At 35.5% G+C, this 21,698-nt stretch overlaps 1 protein-coding gene across 1 annotated transcript in view; it reads right to left on the bottom strand.

Annotated features, from left to right (window-relative positions):
- Window positions 1–21,698, bottom strand: part of CNGB3 (cyclic nucleotide gated channel subunit beta 3) — a 142,799-nt gene that overhangs the window by 46,667 nt on the left and 74,434 nt on the right. The window contains exons 7-11 of the mRNA XM_024761527.1: window positions 17,406–17,456; window positions 14,591–14,677; window positions 11,513–11,577; window positions 10,658–10,780; window positions 2,116–2,257 (exon numbers count right to left, since the gene is read on the bottom strand). Coding sequence (XP_024617295.1) covers window positions 2,116–2,257; window positions 10,658–10,780; window positions 11,513–11,577; window positions 14,591–14,677; window positions 17,406–17,456 — 468 coding nt within the window. The remainder of the gene's footprint in view (window positions 1–2,115; window positions 2,258–10,657; window positions 10,781–11,512; window positions 11,578–14,590; window positions 14,678–17,405; window positions 17,457–21,698) is intronic.

Below are 21,698 nucleotides of genomic sequence, written 5' to 3'. Positions count from 1 at the left end.
CCTATTTTCTTTTTAATATTTATTTATTTATTTATTCATTTGGTTGCACCGGGTCTTAGTTGCGGCAGGCAGGCAGGCAGTCAGGCTCCTTAGTTGTGGCATGCATGTGGGGGGAATCAAACCCAGGCCCCCTGCATTGGGAGCATGGAGTGTTATCCACTGCACCACCAGGGGAGTCCCCACAAGCTTCCTATTTTCAATCACTGTTAATGTAATCTCCCCAGGCATTAAGATTATAATTTGTGCTTATAGTTTTTAACTGCTTGGTGTTCATTTTCCAAACCTAAACATTTTCTAAATAGAGTTTCCTTTACAGTCTCTCTCTCTATTCGATTACCATGTTCAGGCTGAAGTTGCCATATCCTGAGCACCATGTTTTTTTATTTTCTGTATTTTGATTCTTTTATTTCTGGGACTATCCCTCCCAGAGTTAGCTGATTCCTAAAGATAGCAAACTACTGGGAGTGTGCCTTTCATATGCAAAATAGCCAACCCTGAGCCCATACTCCCAACAGCCTTCTTTATTGGGCTCTCATATTCTAGGCTACTATCCACCTGCCCCAATTACTCCAGGGCCAGGTACCAGACAACTAGAGACAGTCCCCATACCCCAGAGCCTGCTGAAATTATCCGAACTCACCAATCTTAAACCCCCTTACCCTGCTTGATCAGTTCCTTTCCTTGTGCCTCCCTATGTAGCCCTATTGGCAAGGTGTGACACCCTCTTCTTGGATCTGTTTGTATAACAGACTGTCTTTTCAGTGTAAATGGTCTCCTGATCTGTTGGCCTCACCATCCATAAATGATAATAAAACCTACATTTTAAAACTGTATGACCCTTCCAATTTATATTATATTTGATTAATCTTCCTTAAATCTCTTATTTGTTAAAAATCCTTCCCTGGCTGATTTCCCATTGCCCTTAAGATAGAGTTCAACATCTTTAATTTAACATTCAGAGCCCTTAAAATATCTTGTCCTTACATACATCTCTAACCTTATTTATAGGTGTCCTTCACTCCCATTGTTCTGGTACTTCTTCTATTTTCTCAAACATATCTTGTGCTTTATCATCATCTTTCACACACTGTTTCTGATTGATTGAACTATCTGTCTATAACTACTGAATCCTATCTGGTTTTTTAAATACATTTTCCTCTATGAAACCTCCTGGGAAGCTTCCCTTTTCTGACCTAATACAGAGCTTTCAAACTCTCTTCTGGAACTTACCAAGGATAACAGCCCCTTGACATTCATGGATGTAGGATTTGAGTTATATTTGTTATCAGCTTCAAATATTATAATGAATAGTTTTCATTGCTAAATTTTGTTGAAGCATGAGTTTTATTCTTACCACTGTCAGTGTGGTGAGTGGGAACCAATAATTTATCTAGTGGTAATAATCATTTTGTGATTTTGTCTACCTATTTACCCCACACACAAATCTCAACATGGCTTTTGCTCTCAGACATATAATATGTAATGTACCTTACAAGGAAGTATAACGTCTAAAGATGCTACGCTGCGAGCTTTTTATTTCTTGTGAATCTGGGAATTTACAAAGGTGTTGGGCTCTATCCCTTGCAAATGGCATCTACCTTGCAATAGAGTTATTTGGGTATTTGTTTTACTTTCTTACTAGACTGTGATTCCTTGAGAATAAGACAAGGAGATACCATAATAAACGTTTATGAACCAATGATTTTTTAATTAAATTAATTTAGACAGCATTTGGTAGCCTCCGGTTTAAATGACTTTTGAAGTTGATCTTAAGCCAGGGATTTTATGACAATATTTGAAGTTTAAGTAAAAAAAGAGAGCTTCTAAAGTTTTCAGGAAACACCAAATAAGAAGTTAACTTAGAAATGTGACTCTCTGAGAGTCTAACGCAATACTCATTGTGTACAAGTCTTCTGAAAAATTTGATGGTTTAAAAATTGAAAGGCAGTGTTGATCTATTTACATCCCCATTCAATTCATCAAAATAGATGGAAATTAGTAAAAAAAAAAACCCACCAGATAGATTTTGATTTTTTCTCTGTAAAGTTTATAAAGACTTGTTAGACTTTCAAAAATGACAGCATTGTATATCCAGGGATTCACATCTCAGTTTACCTGACCAATTAAGCTGGAGAACACAAAAACTCCAGAAAAAAAATTCAACAGTTGAAAAACAATTTCAAATGAAGTTTGTGGTTCTGGAAGGCCCCCAATGGTAATTAAAGTTCGAACTGCCCAATAATAACATCTCAGATACCTGTGAAAAGAGAAGATATACATTTTGCTCTTTACTATAACAGTAAAATGCCACTATGCTTGGGAATATAGATTACTACTAGATTTTAACACATTTCTTGCTAATTGAGATTTTCTTTCTGTAGGCAGCATTAGCAAATACCATGTATACTAATGTAAACTTCTTTTTTAATGTAAACTTCTTGATAAACATTGTGAAATGACTAAATAAACACAAGGATGGTATTTACTAGCTGTTCCACTTATTTCTTGCTGCAAAGCAAATCACCCTAAAGTTTAGTGGTATAAAACAACAACTATTTTACTAGGCTTATCATATTGTGGGTCAGGTATTTTGTAAAAGGCCCTGCAGAGATGGCTCATCCATGCTCTATGATGAGTGGACCCTCAGGTGACTTGAATAGTTAGAGAAAACTGGAAGTACTTGATTGAGGCCAAAGTTCTGAGGCCTTGGTTCTAACTGTTGACGGGGTTCCTCTGTTCTCCATGTTATATCTGTTTGGAATGCCCAGGGTATCTTCTCTCACAGTCTGAGCCTGGGCTGGAATGGTTGGAACAGCTGGGGCTGGCTGGGTATTTTCATTTGGTCTCTCCTTATGACTAGCTTGGGCTTCCTTACAGCATGGAAGTCTTAGGGTAGATGGACTTTTTGTCTGGTGGCTGGTTTCCCCCAGAGTGATGGCAGCCCAGGCAGTAGCTATAAGGCTTCTTTATAACTCAGAAGCCCTGCAATATCTTAATTTCTTGCCATGTATATTTGCCAAGCAAGTCCCTAAGACCAGCCCAGATTCAAGGGAAGGGATATTTGAATATACCTCTCAATAAGAGGAGCAGTAAAGGATGTGAGGCTACCTTTAAACTACCCCACTAGTGATTAGTGAGGAATATCGTAGACATCAAGTGTGTTTATGGAGATGGAGAGCCCTTTACAGTTTAGAACCAGTTATTTTTTACTGATGGGAAGTAGAGCAAGTAGGTATAAACTTCTCTATTTTCTACTCATATCTTATTATGTTATTGAATATATAAACCGTGGCAGAGACAGAGGAAAACTGAGTTATATCTTAAAAGGGGAATTACTCTTGGGTGTAATAGGTAATTTATCTAGAAAGTTAGTATTGAAGAAAACCAATTATGCTCAGAAATATACTTGGTAAAGATTCTGTACCTAACTCGTGCAGTTGCAAATGGAGAGACAGATCATAATAGCCCAGATGGGAAGAACATCATGAACCAGGGCAACAGAAAAGAATATGATAAAGATTAGGACAGAACATATAAGATTCACTTAGCTATATTTGATCAAGGGTTTCATGTATCCAGAGTGAGGTGGGAATAGAAGTTAGTATTACAACCCCATTGTATATATATATATATATATTGTAATTTTGGTACACAATTAGGTATACTACTGGGTATATTCCATACAGCTCTGTTAACGTGGTCTGGATCAGACATTTCCACTGAATCCTTGAAGAAAAATGTCCCATATATAGAGACCATCTTCAGATGTTGTTACAGAGAGGCATTTGGATTTAGTGGGTTCCAGCTAGCTATTCTAGTTTCCAGAATAAACACAGAAAAGCAGCACTTTTTACAGAATCCTGCCCTAGTCAGGCTTTTATTTCTTGTCTGGGTGTGTGACATAAAGATTTGCAATTTAAGTAATGGTACATTTGTCTTTGAACAAGGATGGTCTTTTTCTTGTGAAAATAGATTACAATTTTCAGATCTTCAAATACTAAGAAGTTGAGGTTTACAAAGAAAGAATCAAACTGCAGTTAAAGTCAGTATTCAAATAAAAACAGATCTAGAAAGAAATCACTTGTTTTGATATTCAATACCTTTTGAAGGACCTGAGTTTTTGTTTGTCTGTTTGTTTTACCTGGTAATATAGGAACAGACAAAGAATTAGCTCTTTGGTAAGGTTTGAAACCTCTGTGCCAAGAGAATAAAAATATTACTACTCTGCAATAGTTTTTCTAGCAGGCTTCCTTAGACTTACAAATATTATAGTGAACTTGATGTCAAAGAGAACCACCTTGAAGAAGTATGGAATGAATTTTATGGATTGCATTTTAACTTTTCAATTCCAATTTATAATTTCCTGTTGCCTGATTTAGTGTTATCACAGGTCCGGGACCTGTGCGTCTCTTTGAATTAAGGAAATTTATTGACCCCAATACAGCCCAAGAGTGAGACAGGGACCAGATTCTCTCCCTACATGGCAATTCCATTTCAAGTATTGAGATTACTATCCCCTACAAAGTCCCTCCAGTGTTAAGAGGAACAAACACATGAATTACTTTCTCTCATTTTCTTATTTATGAATGTTAGAAAATAGCAATTAAATGTAAAACTTAGGCATTGATTTTCCAAATCTGAAGGGTTAGCCTCAAACTATTTTTTCATACTGAAACAGTCTGCTATGTTAATTGGAAGTTTTCTGCCCGGATGCTTTGAGGTTTATTTTGGGATTCTTTTCTCAGTCATGTCTTACAGCCAGACATGCACAACCAAAGGTAAGATTTGTAATTTAATTAGATGGCATCTTATTGATTTTCTAGGATTAGCTTAATTAGTCAAGTGTATCCACCTCTAATATTTACATCCTGGGCAGATAGATCTTTTCAAGGAGATTCTATCTGGCTGATTTAATACATGAGCTGTCTTACAGGCTCTATATATACAGCCCCAAGTTAAAGCACTAAGGCAGAACTTGACATAAAACCATAAAAAAAATTTAGTGTGAAAATAGAAATTCTTCCTCTGTGAAACAAATGCAGCATTAAACTTTTCCTCCAACATTTTGTTTTGAAATATTTCAAACAAACAGAAAAACTGAAAGAATTTCACAGTGAGCACCGTATATCCACGACCTAGACTCTATTATGAACATTTTACTCTACCTTCTTTGTCACATATTCCTCCATTTTCCATCCATCAATCCATCTTATTTTTTGGATGCATTTCAAAGTAATTTGCAGACAGTAGACACTTCCTCCTAAATACAGTACTTCAGAATATTTATATATATATAAAACTCAGAAAATACTTCAGAATATATATATATGTTAGAATATACTTCAGAAAAAAAATATATGTACTAGAGTTAAGTATTGGTAAAGAGTTATTTAAAATTTTTGAACATACATTGAAAGCACAAATCTTAAGTATACTATCTGATACTATTTGATGAATTTTGACAAACCCATACACCTGTGTAACCCAGAAACCCATCAAGATAGAGAACATTTCCATCACTCCAAAAAGCTCTCTTTTCCCAGTCAATTCCTGCCCACACAGACAACTACTGTTCTAATTTTTTTCTGTCTCAGATGAGTTTTGCCTGCTTTAGAATTTCACACAATGAAATTACACAGTATATACACTGTTGTGTAAGATGTCTTTCACTCAAAATAATGTTTTTGAGATTTAGCTGTGTTTTTGTCTGTATCAGTACTTTATTCCTTTTTATTGCTAAGCACTATCCCTTGAGTGACTATAGCACAGTATGTTTATCCATCTTCCTGTGGATGAGCACCTAGGCTGTTTCAAGTTTTTGGTTCTTGTGAATAGACATTCTATGAATATACTTATATAATTTTTTTTGACATATATTTTCTGTTCTCTTGGGTAAATATTTAAGCTTGCAATTTTTGTTTTTAAGGTAGGTGTTATATTTAGTTGTAAAAGAAACTGTCAGATTTTATCCCTCCAACAATGTATGAGTTCCAGTTCCTTCATATTCTTACCCCAAGACTTGGTACTGTCAGTCGTTTTAATTTTAGCCATTGTGGTGTATGTGTAGTGGGACATGCAACTTTTAAAAGTACCCAATTTGATACTTTATGAATGGACTTTTAAACTACCCCAATCCATCTTAGTTCTAGGTTTCTGTAAATTTATCACTGAAGGCACCGAATATGGAGAACGGTCTCATTAGAAGATAAACTCCTCAAAGACAGGTATTACACAATAGGAGTGTAATATATTTGCTAAATGACCTGAAAGAATAAGTGAAAGGTTATGCATACTTAGACTTAAGAACATAGGAAGGCTGTATCTGTGAGCACATCTATGCAATCCCCTTCTATACATGCTGCCAGCTGCCTTTCATCTCCCTTCTGGTCTACTGAATTCTTCTGTTCTGGAGGTTTTGTTACATTTTTCTAAGTGTCTATGTAAAGACCATTCTTTTTTTTTTTTTTTTTTTTTTTTTTGTCAGTGTCTGAACTGAAGTATCTAGGGGACCTGAGTTAATACCTTCATCTACCCTGATCTCATCTTCCTCCTGTGTAAAAAGAAGGGAGTAAGTTATCCTAAATTTCCCTAACTCTAAGATATGGAGATTCTGACTCTTTCTCCATCCTCTCTAAAGTCATGATTCCCATGACAAACTTGCTTGCTATTTTTACTCTTTCTTTTGACAGTCTATGTGTTAGGGATTGAGGCTACGTATTTGCTAAGAGGTTTGCGCACGCTGGGAAATTTATGTCAGAAAATAAATAAATTGGGGTATATATGGATTAAGGGACATTGGGAACATTTCTGGGTACCAAATAACCTTAACTACTTATGTTTTCCTTTTGAGCTAAGTAAGCCATTTCCTACTTTGTCAAATTCCACAGTCAAATGAAGGATGCCATCTACTTAGTATAAATGAAAATGACTTCTTGTCTTCTATTGAAATGAACAGACATTGTTATTCTGATGAGGATTAATAAAATAGTAATAAATGACTCATTTTAAATGCTTACAATGCTCCACTTACGCCCCACAGTTGCTGCATAATTCTAACTAGGAGAAAGTTTACAAGTCCAGTGATTTCATAAGCAACCTTCAATTTATAGGTCATCAGAAACCATCACGAGGGTTAACTAAAAAAATGCTTTAAGCTTACATGGTCAAAGGGTAATATGGAATAATAGAAGGGGCAGGTGATGCTTAAAAACTGTGGGAAAATGTAAGTATGTTAATAACTGCCATTTGCAAATTATCTTAAAATACATATAAATGCTGCTTTTAAAGACATTTTATTTGTAAGGATGTGTCCCTGACAGCTGGTAACAGGATTATTGGACCTTTGGTTTTGGGTGAGAACCCTCCTGTCTAAAGCAGCAGAGAATGGGGGCTGTATCATACCAGTGCTGTGAAATGTATTGAGACTTGCTTTTTGGCCTAGAAAATGACCACTTTTTGTAATCTTTCCATGAGTAATTAAGAAGAATGAGTGGTTTCTTCTTCCAAGGAGGAAATGCAGATGGCCTATAGATATATGAAAAGATGCACAACATTGCTAATCATCAGGGAAATGTAAATCAAAACCACAATGAGATATCACCTCACACCTGTCAGAATGGCTATCATCAAAAAGAGCACAAATAACAAATGTTGGCGAGGATGTGGAGAAAAGGGAACCCTTGTACACTGTTGGTGGTAAAGTAAATTGGTATAGCCATTGTGGAAAACAGTATGGAGGTTTCTCAAAAAGTTAAAAATAGAACTACCATATGACTCAGCAGTTCCACTCTTGGGCATATATCAAAAACAAAAACAAAAACACTAATTCAAAAAGATACCTGCACCCCAATGTTCATAGTATTGTTGTTTACAATTGCCAAGATATGAAAGCAGCCTAAGTGTCCATTAACAGATGAATGGAAACAGAAGATGTGATACACACACACACACACACACACACACACACACACACACACAGACACACACACTGGAATACTAAGCCATTATAAAGAATGAAATCTTGCCATTTGCAACAACATAGATGGACTTGGAGGGCATTATGCTAAGTGAAATAAGTCAGACAGAGAAAGACAAATACTGTATGATATGTGAAATCTAAAAAATACAACAAACTAGTAAATACAACAAAAAAGAAGCAGACTCACAAATATAGAGAGCAAACTAGTGGTTACCAGTGGGGAGAGGGGAGGAGGGAGGGGTGTTATAGGGATAGGGGATTGAGAGGTACAAACTATTATGTGTAAAATAAGCTACAAGGATATATTGTACAACACAGGGAATATAGCCAATATTTTACAATAACTATAAATGGAGCATAACCTTTAAAAATTGTGACTCATTATATTGTACAGCTGTAACATAAAATATTGTACAGCAACAATAACTCAATAAAAAAATTAAAAAAGATTAATGAGTGGTTTCTAATTCTTGGGTACAAAGTTCCATTTGTATTTGTTAAATCAAGCTTTTTAATGGGTTCTCAAATCTTTTATATCTTTACTGATTGTCTGTGGTTGCTTGATCAGTCAATAGTAGTGTGTTGATGTCTCACACTTTGATGGTGTATTTGTAAATTTCTCTTCCTTCTAATAATTTTTGCTTTATGAATTTCTTTGATTCATCATAAGTACTTTGCATTAGGTGCATGCACATTTAGAACTGGTAAATATTGATAGTGAGTTTAAACTTTTATCATTATATGATAACCTTATTTTTCCCTAAAATAATTTTTGTTTTAAAGTCTATTTTGACTAATATTATTTGACAGTCTCTTTTAGGTGGTGAATTTAATTCATATTAAATTATTCTGCTTACTGATATATTTTAAGTTGTTTCTACAATCTTATCTTTTTTTTATTCTACTGATTCAGAAGTTATCTTCTCTATTTCTGTTCCTTAGTGATTATCTTACTACTTTACTCCAGCTTCAGTACCCACATTTGTTTTTTAGACTTTGGAGATTCCTTTTACTTTCTAGAGAGTTTAGCAATCATTGAAAACTGTTGTGATTATAATTTATGTAGAAATGTATCTTATAACAAGTAATTGCAATAACTAATACAACAAAAATTTCAAGTAGTTTATCTTCTTGTATTTTAGTGAGAGGGCTTTGAATATCTGGTCTGCACTGTAGCTGGAATTAGACGTCTAAAATATTAGAACAATGTAGCTTCAGTTTCTTATGGGTTGAAACTGAGGTTTCTTTCTTCTTGTTATAATACAGATTTGGTCATTCCTTCCTTTTTTCTTTACTCTCTCTCACACACTCACTATATGTTAAGTATTTAAAGAAGGCAAGTAGGAAGAGAGAGTAAAGAAACTTCCTTCTTGCCTTCTTTAAATACCTAACATATACTGAGTGTATGCTATATATTTAACAATGTTCTAGGCACTGGGAACAAGATATATTCTCTAGAAATGCTGCAGAAAGGCATCCAGGTATGAAAAGAGAAATAGCTCCACTTTTTCTGGATGGCAACTGTATATTATTTTGCTAATTTGATAAAAACACTTATCAGACTTATGGGTCTAATGATGTTGAATTACATACTACTAGGCAATATTTAATATAGTTGGTATCTTACTCAGTTTTCTTTGTAGTTACTTATATTAAACTAAATGCATATTTAATTCACATTCTAAAGGGAATTACTTATAGATTTGGTTATACACTTTCTTCTTGTTGTGTGTGTGTGTGTGTGTGTGTGTGTGTGTATTTCCCCGATCAGTGGGCCTTCTGACTTTAAATTTTTAAAATTAGTTCTGGTTAAAAGTTCAAAAAATGTTATAATCCCTCATTCAGATCCTGCTCACTCTAGCTAGGGTGTAATTTTGTGAGGTATCTTTACAGTTTTTGCTCTATCCTATAATTGCTTTCCTTCCCAAGGCTGCTGTGAGTTGCCCTTCAAAGTCATGCTGGGACCTCTTATTTTCCAGTAAGGACATTGCTTTATAATAGGCTCAATGTCATTTCACTGGAGCAGAAAGTTAGTGGAATCTACTTTATGCCAGGCCTTTGTATCTACCAAAAGGAAATTTCACTATTAAAAAACTCAGTTGCCATTGTTGAGCCCTGATTCTACTGTACTAAAATTTTCAGACAATCTCTTATTCTCAGGGTACTTGCATATCTAATTGCCAAGTTTAGTATATGATCCTTGTTACTTTGTGTTTAATTGAGTTAGTGGTTATAGCTGACTCATAAACCCATAAAGCTCTTCAGTGGTAAACTAATTAGCCACTGCATCTGCCCTCCAAATAATTAACATTCTTCATTACTAACAATCATCATAGGAGTTATTAAAAGTTACCTTACCACTCAGCTGTCTAAACACAGGCTTTCAAACTTTTTTGTTCATGATCCTGAGTAAGAAATGCATTCTACAGGTTAATCCAGGACACACACACACACACACACACACACACACACACACCCTACTCGGTATGACAGACTTGGATATTTTCTATTCTGTCCTCCTCTATTCTATCCTCTTTCACTTAAAAACATACTGATCTACTAATAAAGAGTTAATGGATTGTGATTTACAGTTTCAAAAAACACTAGCTTAAGAAAGCTCAAACTGAAACATAAAATTAAGAATAATCAATAAACATTTCCTTCAAAATTAAAACTTACTTGTTTCCTTCACCATCATACACCCATCTGGTAGTTCCAATTCCTTCATAGTTTGAAGCCCAATAATACATACAAGCATTAATGTGCAGAGTAAAGAGCAAGTATCCAGTTGTTCGAATACATCTGGGAAGGAGAATAAATGCAAAGTAAGACTCATGTTGTTTCTGGAATACAGCCTATTTTAACATTTTCTTTTCCTTAAAGTCTCTGCTGAATCTCCTTGCTTTAAATTTGTGAACTGTTAACTCTCATTAGTACAATATAAAATGATGGTGCCTTCACATGTTTTCTGACTGCAGTGTCTTGACCGGGACTGACAAGAGTAGAAAAAAAAAATCCTCTTTTCACAAATGGTATGAGTCAACTCCCTGAAAGATATGCCTCCAGGGTCACCTCTCCACTTTGAGTCCCATAAAATACACCATGCTGATTTCACTGGATATCTCTGAAAAGCTCATGGGATTTTATGCTACGATTAACTGACTAGAGGTCTCTGGGCAAGTTAAGTTCAGAACAGCAAATGAATGAAAATTCAGACTAGAATGAATTGTCATGAGAGAGATGTAAAAACTTGTGAAAGAGCACGTTTCTCTGTCTTTGTTCTGACTGAAGCAGGTAATACGTCCTCTTTTTCAGTCTTGTATTCTTCTAAAATCTAATATAATTTTCATACTTTTATCTCACTTCAAAATGTTCAAATCTACTTTAGAACACAACCCAATATTTTACATAGCCCCAAATCTGAGATTATTCCCTTCTCTTTTGCAGGGAGGCCATATTCTTCCCAAGTCCTGTCTAAAATATTTCACCATTGCTCTCTCTCCCAGCCCTGAAGTACATTGAGTTATACTTTACCTGTAGATATATGCCTTGTTCATTATAGACTCTAGATGACGATTAAACTCAAAAAATGAAGTGTACTATGTAGAAAACAAGCAAAAGAAATCCAAAAGTGCATTAGTCTTAAATACATCTATTATATTTAAATAAAACAATATAAAATAGACTTTATTTGTTACTGAAAATAATTCTATTCATGTCTTAGAAAAACTAAGGTCTGTCAGTGGTATTTTCCTCCGGGTAGTGCATTTTAACAAGGTGCCAAACTTCCAGAGCTTCTTGCTTTATTTTATTTCTACCCTCTAGTTATAGTCTTGTTTGTAATGCTTGTTGAAAATCAAGCTTAAAAACATTTCTTTCCTTTTTTTTCTTTTTTAAAGCATGTGGTAGAACTTTATTTTACAATAATTAAAAGTCATACCTCCCCCCAAAACATAAGTAAGATAGTAAAAGCATAATAAAATACACTGAAATCGTAAATAGGTGTTAAGGCCTGTTGCTCAACACTAGCATTGTTTTTAAGCAAGTTGCATTAATTGTGTATTTATTTCAACAAAATGTAAAGTTCAATTAATATTAGCATTTGTTATCTATTCTTGACATTGCTCAAAGACATAGAGAGTTTATATGCATTTAATCCAAACAGTTGTTATTTGCCTCAAGGTTTTCTTCTGCTTACACCCACTTCTATAGCAACAGATACTCCCTACATGCACTCTTACCCCCTACTTTCTCTTTTTAATCTATAGGCTGTAAAATGCAAGAGCAAGAGCATGAAATCCAGAGCCAAACACCAATCTCCTCTCTGCCATTTATTAACTGTGCGACCTTGGAAAAGTCACTTAGTATTTCTGTACTTTGGTTTCCTCATCTGTAAATTGGGGACAATAAGAGAATGTACTTAGACTCATAGGATCTTACAGATAGGAAGGGCTATTAGAGATTATTTAGTTCAAAGATTATTTAGTTCAAAATTTCATCCAATGTAGATAAGACTGTAATAGAACATTTGGAATTAGAAAACAGCTATAATAGCAATGACTATTTAACTAGAAATATACACAAATGATTTGTTTTTCCAGAATTCCTGAGTAGGAAACATCCATTAACCATTCAGATTAAGATAATTTCAATTTGTGGTAACTTGTTTATTGTGCTCTTAACAGAAGTTTTCACAAAGGCACATTTTAAAATTTAGCTTAAGTGTTCACTGTAGAGAAAATTTATATTCTTAATTTGTTTTCTCATATATAATTTGGAGATAGGTAAATGATATTTTCCCTAGAGAACTGCACATTAAAATGACACACTTATGTGAAGATGACTGGACTGTGGGGTTATGTAAAGAAGATTAATGTTGGCTTTCAGGATCTCCTATATTATAAAAAAAACTACCTAATATAGTGAGTAGATTTTTGGACACTGAAGGGACACAGAGATGGGGTTTGAAGAGTTAGCATTTTATAAATTTTTATTATAATGCCAGACAAACACTCAAATCCATAGGAACTTGAGTCTCTCTCAAAGTTGGTTGCTTCTGAGCAGTGGCCTCCAGAAACATCCATTCTACACTAGAAATTTGATGATGGATGGCCAGCCCACCAAGCTGCTGGGAACGTTAAGTTCTGCTCAATCTAGACCTACATTCTGTGGTCAAAACAGAAGTCTCTAGAGTTGTCTTGGATGGCCAAGAGTATAGAGTAAGGTCCCTCTTGACTTGGAAAAATCATGGGTGTGGAAGGAAAGCTCCTTCAGCCTGAAGTTTATTTGCCCATCTGATTATAGTAAGGAATTTGGGATCAGAAAAAATATGTGATAGAATCCAGATACTGCCACTCACCAGAGTGTGTCTGGACAGATTTTTTTACTCTGCTAATTCTCATTTCCCTCATCTCTAAAATGAGGTTGTTTGGAGGAATAAATGAGATAATGAATACCAAGTTTAACAAAGTATGTAGCTACAGGTATGTATTCAACAGATATCAGCTGCAGCTGTGTTAGGATCCACCCGAGTCTCCAGATTATGTCATCTTGTTTTCCCAAGGTGTCAAAGCGATAACCACCTAAAACCGATAAAATCTTTGGTGTTCCTTTTAAGAAGGCTGGCTTTGGAAATACAAGCTATCATTGCTATTATTAAAAATTTATATGAAATTTCACATCCTGACTCTCCTCAGATTCTTCTTAGGTATCTGATAAAGCTATGAGTTATAAAATATTTATGTCTTAGAACCTTTTTGAATAGGTAATACATTCACATAGTTCAAAAACAATAGGAAATATATACCTTCATAGTCTTTTCTCCTATTCCTGCCCCTACCCATCCTGCTTTTCCCTCCAGCTTCCCATCCTTACTTCAGTTAACCATTTTTATTAGACTTTTTGGGTAGTCTTCCACTGTTTATGTAATATAGAAAAATAGAATATTTTCCCCTTTCTGTTACAAAAGTTACTATTGTTCTATAAACTGTTCTGTAACTAGCTTTTTTTTTTTTTAACTGAGCAGTTTGTCTTGGAGATCTTTCATAGAAAACTTCCTCTTCATTTTTGCATTACAATGTACTCTATAGATATACTGCAATGTATTTAACTATTTCCCTCTTGATGGACATTTGAGTTGTATCTAAGTATATAAATAATTTTGTTATGCAAAACTGTGCTTGCATTTTTCTATAATTATAGAATTTTTGATGAGTGAGATAACTTAGAGGTCAGCTAAACTAATACCCTCATTTTACAGCCAGTATTGCAGGCATTCAGTGACTATGTAATAAATAGTGACAAGTGGAACAGAATAAAATTATAAAATATTCATTTGTAATTATAGCTGTATTTCAAAATATAAAAGCATTCCTATTTTAAGTTATAAAAATAGCTGTTATGAGATGCAGACTCAAAACAACAAAAGCAACTTCCATTACTAGAAATAGGGATATTTTTCCTTCATTCAGCTTTTAAAATTCTTAGCATTGATGAGGGCATAAAAATGGAGGATAGTTTACGAAAAATTAAGAATATGATACTTTTAGGATATATTAAAGTACTTTGAGACTTCCATTATTATAAGAAGACAGTTAAGTATAGTTATCTTACCTTTAACATCCTATTTGTCCTAAATATTGGATTAAACCCAAAGAAGAGGTAGAAAACATCAAATGGCATTATTGATGCCACATCCAACTGTTGGAAGAACACATTCACAATTATGTTGTGTTTACATGCTTTTTAGGACATGAATTGATTTATACCAATGTATGTAAGGGCTGACCAGTCACCATGATTTATTTGTTGCTTAATACAAAATTGCCTTCAGTTTCATATGCATGGTGTCACTGAAAGGTGTATTAGTGCCCTGAAAACAAGAACACTACTTCATAGCCTACTTCTAATGAATTTCATTTCCAGCTTCATTCATCTGATCTCGGCTTCAGCATTGCATTTTCTGGGATTTTGTTGAGCTGTCACATATATTTAAGAGATGGCATGGTTGCTACTGTTAAAATACATTTTAATAGTGTTTTAAACTTGGGGCTTTTGGACTGAAACTCAAGCCCATTCTTGATTTTATGTGAAACAATTGGGCATTCATTGTAGTGATATATTTTTATGTTTCAGGCAATTCTCCAGTGTTGAGGGCTAATTATATTGTTGGTGGTTCATCCAGACTCTTCAGTTCTTTCTACTGCTGTCTACCTTGTATCATATTGCTAACAATAAACTGCTGTGAACATATCTATCAGAGACTATACAGGCTAACAGAGAGGAGAGGAAAGAAGTCAGTCCCATTTACAATTATCAGCTCCGATGGAAGAAGGTATTGAAAGTACTATTATAGCTAAAGACAATATATTTTAAATTTGTGATGAATTTAAATTATTCTGGCCTTCCATTACCCTGGTAATTGTGAAATGACAGCATAACATTTGCATACTTTCCTGATTGCAATGATAACAATAAAAAATTCTTTTACATAAGACAATTATTCATTTTCATTATTTTTTACGTCATCTTGAAAAACAGAGTACATTAAAAAAACGTTTAATTTATTTAAGACAATTAAGAGGAGTTAAGAGTTTTGTGTAAGGCCATACGTATGAAATGGAAAGTTGAGGTAATTAATTGTGTACTACAATTTCAAAGCCTAGTGCTATTGAAAAGGAATGGGACTTTCAGTTTGAATGAACACACATTGGCTACTATAAACAAATTACTTACTAAAATAATTGGCTTAAAAATTGCATAATATCATCAAACCTCATTGATTTTACCCTACAGATATTGAGCCTTATAACAAGTTGAGAGGTACACAGAGCAGTTACTAAAATAATGTCTTATAAATAAGGAAGCAGGAGCACAGAACTGTTGATTTGTCTAGTGCTATTTCAGGATCCAATTGCTCACATACTCACTTGACTTTTCTATGCAGAGAGTTATTAATCATGTTTGATATTAATACATTAATGTGGATTTGTATAGATAGAGATGATTTATTTCTCAATGAATTGTAGAAAATTGAATTAAGTACTGACCAGCACTGTACTCTGTACAAGGAACTTTGCAAAGCATGTTGGGGTTGAAATAGCAGTAAGGTATTGTTTCTGTCCACAAGAAGTTAACAATCTAGTGGTGGAATAACCAAGCGCAGAAATAGTGTAATACAATGCCATAAGACATACAGGATGTGCTAAGGAAATTCAAAAGGCATGACTTCAATTAAATAAATGTAAAAGTTTACATTTATGAACCCAAATTAAATATATGAGTTAAGTTGCCCTTATTCAAATTCAAGAAAGTGATTAAGTGTTTGGAATAAGGTCTGTGGCACTCACAAAACTATTCATCCTCTTTGTAGAGTTCATCAAAGTAGTTTAGATCTTTTATGAATATGTCTAAGTATGTGGCAGTTTTTACAGAGAAAATTAATTGGAGATAAAAAAGAATTGAAAGAAATTTTAATCACCATAGATTGCCAGTAGGGACAATTTGGCACCTAAACTGAGATTTGTATTTTTAACAAAATTTGAGGCCACTAAAGTGTTGTCCTTGAAATGGGAGGTTGGAGTTCATGCATACAGTTTAGGTAACCTTGGAACACCCTCAAATCTCTGCCTATTTCTTGGGGTTAGGAGGAACAATAAAAGATAATAAAGTACTTTGTAAATAATTATGGGTGAAAAAACTACACATGGGTGAAAAAATAATATTATACTGTTATTTGAGAAAAGGAAGATGCCATGTTATCTAAATAATTGCTTCTTTTTTTTTGCTGTATGCCATTCTGACAATTTCCAGTGGTTTTATTTTTAAAATTATTTTATTAAAATTTAAAAAAAAATTTCATATTGGAGTATAGTTGATTAACAATGTTGTGTTAGTTTCAGGTGTATAGCAAAGTGATTCAGTTATACATATACATGTGTCTATTCTTTTTCTAATTCTTTTCCCATTTAGGTTATTACAGAATATTTAGCAGAGTTCCCTGTGCTATACCGTAGCATATATTTTGCTTATATGAACAAGAAAGAAATAGGAGTAGAAACAATTTTGTAGACTTTTACATCATCATGCTACATGAATTGGAGGCTAGAATTATATATGGACAAGACAAAGTACACCCCATACTCCTTTGTGGACATTTAAATTGGAATTTAAATGTGGGTGCTAAGATTTTGTTCTGCCTAGTAAAGACCCATATATTGAATTACACATTTGCACATACTAGGAAGTATATTGTATAATTATTGAGAAGAAAAACTCTGCCTAATAAAACTTCACCTGTATAAACTTTGTTACAAAGGCTACAATTTTTAAAGGAAGCAGATTTTTTTGGGTAGAAATTTATAGATGGAACTTAAAGTCAAAATTGTAATGGATTAGTTGAACAATTTTGGAATTGTAAGTCACCTACCTGAAATTTTGTAGAACTCCTGTAGTGTCTCTTTAGTTCATTTGAATCCACCTGAAATATGTTATATTTATAATTCATATTAATTTTAGCCAATTTCATTAAACATTTTCTCACTTTAAAAATATTTATAGCTATTCCTTTCTATTAGTTCCTTCTAACAACAGCCTATAAATATGCTCTATCTTCCCATATCATAAATTTAAAAACCTTCCTTGGCTTTGTTTTCTTTTTGTATTGCTCTAATTGTCACACTAACGCTTCTTAAGAGGGTTATCTACCTTGCTTTGCTCCACATCCTTTCTTCATATTTATTCTTCAACTCATGGCAATTTTGGTGGTGATTTGACTTTTGCTCACTTCTCTTATTCCATCAAGACTACCATTGTGAAAGCCACCAATAACCTCCTAATGATCATACCCAGGGAATCCTTTACATACTAACATTCTTTTATGGCACTCACCACATTTTGAAATCACACATATATGTCTTGCCCCATTTATTTAAGATCAGTCTACTCCATGAAATGGTAATCTATCTCAGGACAGGGTTGATTTTGTTTAGCAACTGTATATAACTAGTGACTATAATATATTAAAAGCCCAATAAATATTTGAGTGGATGAATAGGTAAAGGCATGAAGAGATGAGTAAAACTTTTGAAGCATTTGACTTTTTGGGGACAATTTTGTCCTTGGAACTTTCTCTTTTCAAAGAATCTGTAATGCCATTCTTGGTTTACTTCTTCAGTTCCAGTTTTCAGGGTCCTTCTTTTTTTTTTAATTTGTGGTACGCGGGCCTCTCACTGTTTCTCCCATTGTGGAGCACAGGCTCCAGATGCGCAGGCTCAGCGGCCATGGCTCACGGGCCCAGCCGCTCCGCGGCATGTGGGATCTTCCCGGACCGGGGCATGAACCCGTGTACCCTGCATCGACAGGCGGACTCTCAACGACTGCGCCACCAGGGAAGCCCTTCAGGGTCCTTCTTGCATCCTATGGCTAGCCATTTAAAGTCAATATTTCCCAGGATTCAGCCCTCTTCTCTTTTCATATTTACTTCCTGGGAAATTTCATCCACTTTCATTATTTCAAAGATCACCATGTTTGTGGATGCTACCAAACCTCTACCTCCACTTAATATTAGTATCTGGAGCTGTTGACCTGTCCAACAACTGATTATTGTCTCCCTCACTTAGCAGTTCTGCTCATCTCAAATTTAACCTACAACAAACCTGAATGCATCATCATTCTCCATTTCCCCTAAAGCCATCCATGCTCCTCCTCTTATTGAGTATCATATGAGCATCCTCATCTACACTAGTCAGTGATCCTACACCACTCACTCTCCCTTAGCCCTCATCCAACCAGCAACCAAGTTCTACTGATTCTCCTTTTTAAAATTTTCTCATGCCTATTTTCTCTTTTTGGCTTTGGTTTCCTTGCCTTTATTCTTGCTTTCCTTGATCAGTTCTACAATGGCAGTGAGATGATCTCTCTAGATCAGATCATTAACAATTCTATTTATGTCAAATTCTATGACTTCACATGACTTAAAGAAAAAAAATCCAAGCTCCCTTTCATGATATACAAAGCTCTATTTTCTCTGTCTCACTCACCTCCTGAAGCATCTTATACTTATTCTGTTTAGCAGTGCATAGCAGAGTTTCTTACCTTGATGCCTTTACCTATGCTGTTCCCAGAATTTAGGACATATTTTTCCCTTTTTTATGGGGATGAAGGTGTGCAGATAATTTCAATTAATCCATCAAAATTTGGACCAGGTGTTCCCTCCTTTATCTGGTTTTCTTTGCATCAAATAGCACCAAGGGCTTACCTCTGTCATGACTTACATCACAAAACTCCACCATTTTTCTTTTGTCTGTCCATGCTTCATACTCTGAGCTACTTAAAAGGGTAGGGACAATATATTTATCCTGTGTTTCTCAGTTCCTAACACAATGTCTAACACACAACATGTGCTCAGTAAATGTGTGATAAGAGATAGAGGAATAGGAAGGCATTTGTTAACATTCAGAATTAATGCTAATATTGGGATTATATTTTTCTATTTCACTTATAGGTAGGAGGAAATTGTCTGTGTACTATTAATTATTTGACCAAAGTATTATAACTTGGACACATGGAAGCAACATCTTCTAATAATTATTATCCAGGCTGTCCATGTTCAAAAATTTTAAATTGCTGTTGAACAATGTTTAAGATTTGTTAGCCAAGTTCCCAATTCCTGCCCCACCACCCCATTTTTTTGGCTATAATTTCTACCCATGTGCACATACTAAATTTTACAGAAATACATTAGAAAATATATGACATGCTTATTTAATGATTCTTTTCCCTTAAACAAAATGTCTTACTGAACCACAGGCAGATATAGGTATATGTACAAGTTTATGCTGAATCATGTACCAAGCTTGAGTATGATGAGTCAGCTCCTTCAAAGCTTATATGGAACAGACAGACATATCAAGTGCACATATCAAGTGCTCCTTCAAAGCTTATATGGAACAGACATATGGAACAGACAGACGTATCAAGTGCTAAGAAGTTAAGTTGAAGTATGACCCCATCCTCCAACTCTGGAAGAATGATCTTAGCATATTTATCCCTTGAGTGGAGCTGGGTATGAGCATTGAGATGGAGATCTCTGGGAGAGCTTTCACCACTTGATATTATGTGGAGCTGGGAGATTTCTTGTGGACCAGTGTCCTGAACTTGGCTCTCCCACCTCAGAGGCACAGGCCTGACGCCTGGCTGGACCACCAAGCCCCTGTCAGCCACACAGCTCAGAAGAAAATGGAGTGAAAAAGAAAGAAAGAAAGAAAAAAGAAAATAAAATAAAGGTATTAAAAGAAGAATAAAAAAGTTAGTAAAAATAAAAAATTTAAAAATTAATAAAAAAGAGAAAAAGAAAGAATGAACAATGAAACCAAAAAACAAATCCACCAATGATAACAAGTGCTAAAAACTATACTAAAATAAAAAAAAGAAAACCCCAAAAAACAAAAATGGACCAACAGAACCCTAGGAAAAATGGTGGAAGCAAAGCCATACAGACAAAGAAGCATACACATACACACTCAGAAAAAGAGAAAAAGGAAAAAAAAAAAAGTATATATAAAAAAAAGGAAGAGAGCAACCAAATGAATAAACAAATCTACCAATGATAACAAACTGTAAATACTAAACTAAGATACACATAAAACCAGAAACAAATTAGATGCAGACAGCGAACCCCAAGTCTACAGTTGCTCCCAAAGTCCACTGCCTCAATTTTGGCATGATTCATCGTCTATTCAGTTATTCCAGAGATGCAGGGTACATCAAGTTGATTGTGAAGATTTAATCCGCTGCTCCTGAGGCTGCTGGGAGAAATTTCCCTTTCTCTTCTTTGTTTGCGCAGCTCCTGGGGTTCAGCTTTGGATTTGGCCCTGCCTCTGACTGTAGGTTGTCTGAGGGCATCTGTTCTTCACTAAGACAGGACGGGGTTAAAGTAGCAGCTGATTAGGGGACTCTGGAGCACTGAGGCTGGGAGGAGGGAAGGATATGGAATGCGGGGTGAGTCTGTGGTGGCAGAGGCCGGCATGACATTGCAACAGCCTGAGGCGCGCAGTGTGTTCTCCCAGGGAAGTTGTCCCTGGACCACAAGATCCTGGCAGTGGCGGGCTGCACAGGCTCCCAGGAGGGGAGGTATTGATAGTGACCTGTGCTTGCACACAGGCTTCTTGGTGGCTGCAGCAGCAGCCTTAGCTTTTCATGCCCGTCTCTGGTGTCTGCGCTGATAGCCGCAGCTCGTGCCCATCTCTGGAGCTTGTTTAGGCAGTGTTCTGAATCCCCTCTCCTCACGTACCCCGAAACAATGGTCTCTTGCCTCTTAGGCAGTTCCAGACTTTTTCCTGGACTCCCTCCCAGCTAGCTGTGGCACATTAGCCCCCTTCAGGCTGTGTTCACGCAGGCAACCCCAGTCCTCTCCCTGGGATCAGACCTCTGAAGCCTGAGCCTCAGCTCCCAACCCCCACCCACCCCAGCAGGTAAGCAGACAAGCCTCTTGGGCTGGTGAGTGCTGGTCGGCACCGATCCTCTGTGTGGGAATCTCTCTGCTGTTGCTGTGCTCTCCTCCATGGCTCTGAAGCTTCCCCCCTCTTCCACTCCCTGTCTCTGCTGGTGAAGGGGCTTCCTACTGTGTGGAAACCTTTCCTCCTTCACAGCTCCCTCCCACTGGTGCAGGTCCCGTCCCTATTCTTTTTTTTTTTTTTTTTTTTTTTTTTTTTTCCATGTC

Source organism: Neophocaena asiaeorientalis, unplaced genomic scaffold (assembly GCF_003031525.2).
Source record: "Neophocaena asiaeorientalis asiaeorientalis breed wild unplaced genomic scaffold, Neophocaena_asiaeorientalis_V1.1 scaffold74, whole genome shotgun sequence".
Taxonomy (NCBI): domain Eukaryota; kingdom Metazoa; phylum Chordata; class Mammalia; order Artiodactyla; family Phocoenidae; genus Neophocaena; species Neophocaena asiaeorientalis.
Note: the sequence above shows the minus strand (reverse complement) of the source record. Positions and strands in the feature narration are given on the sequence as shown.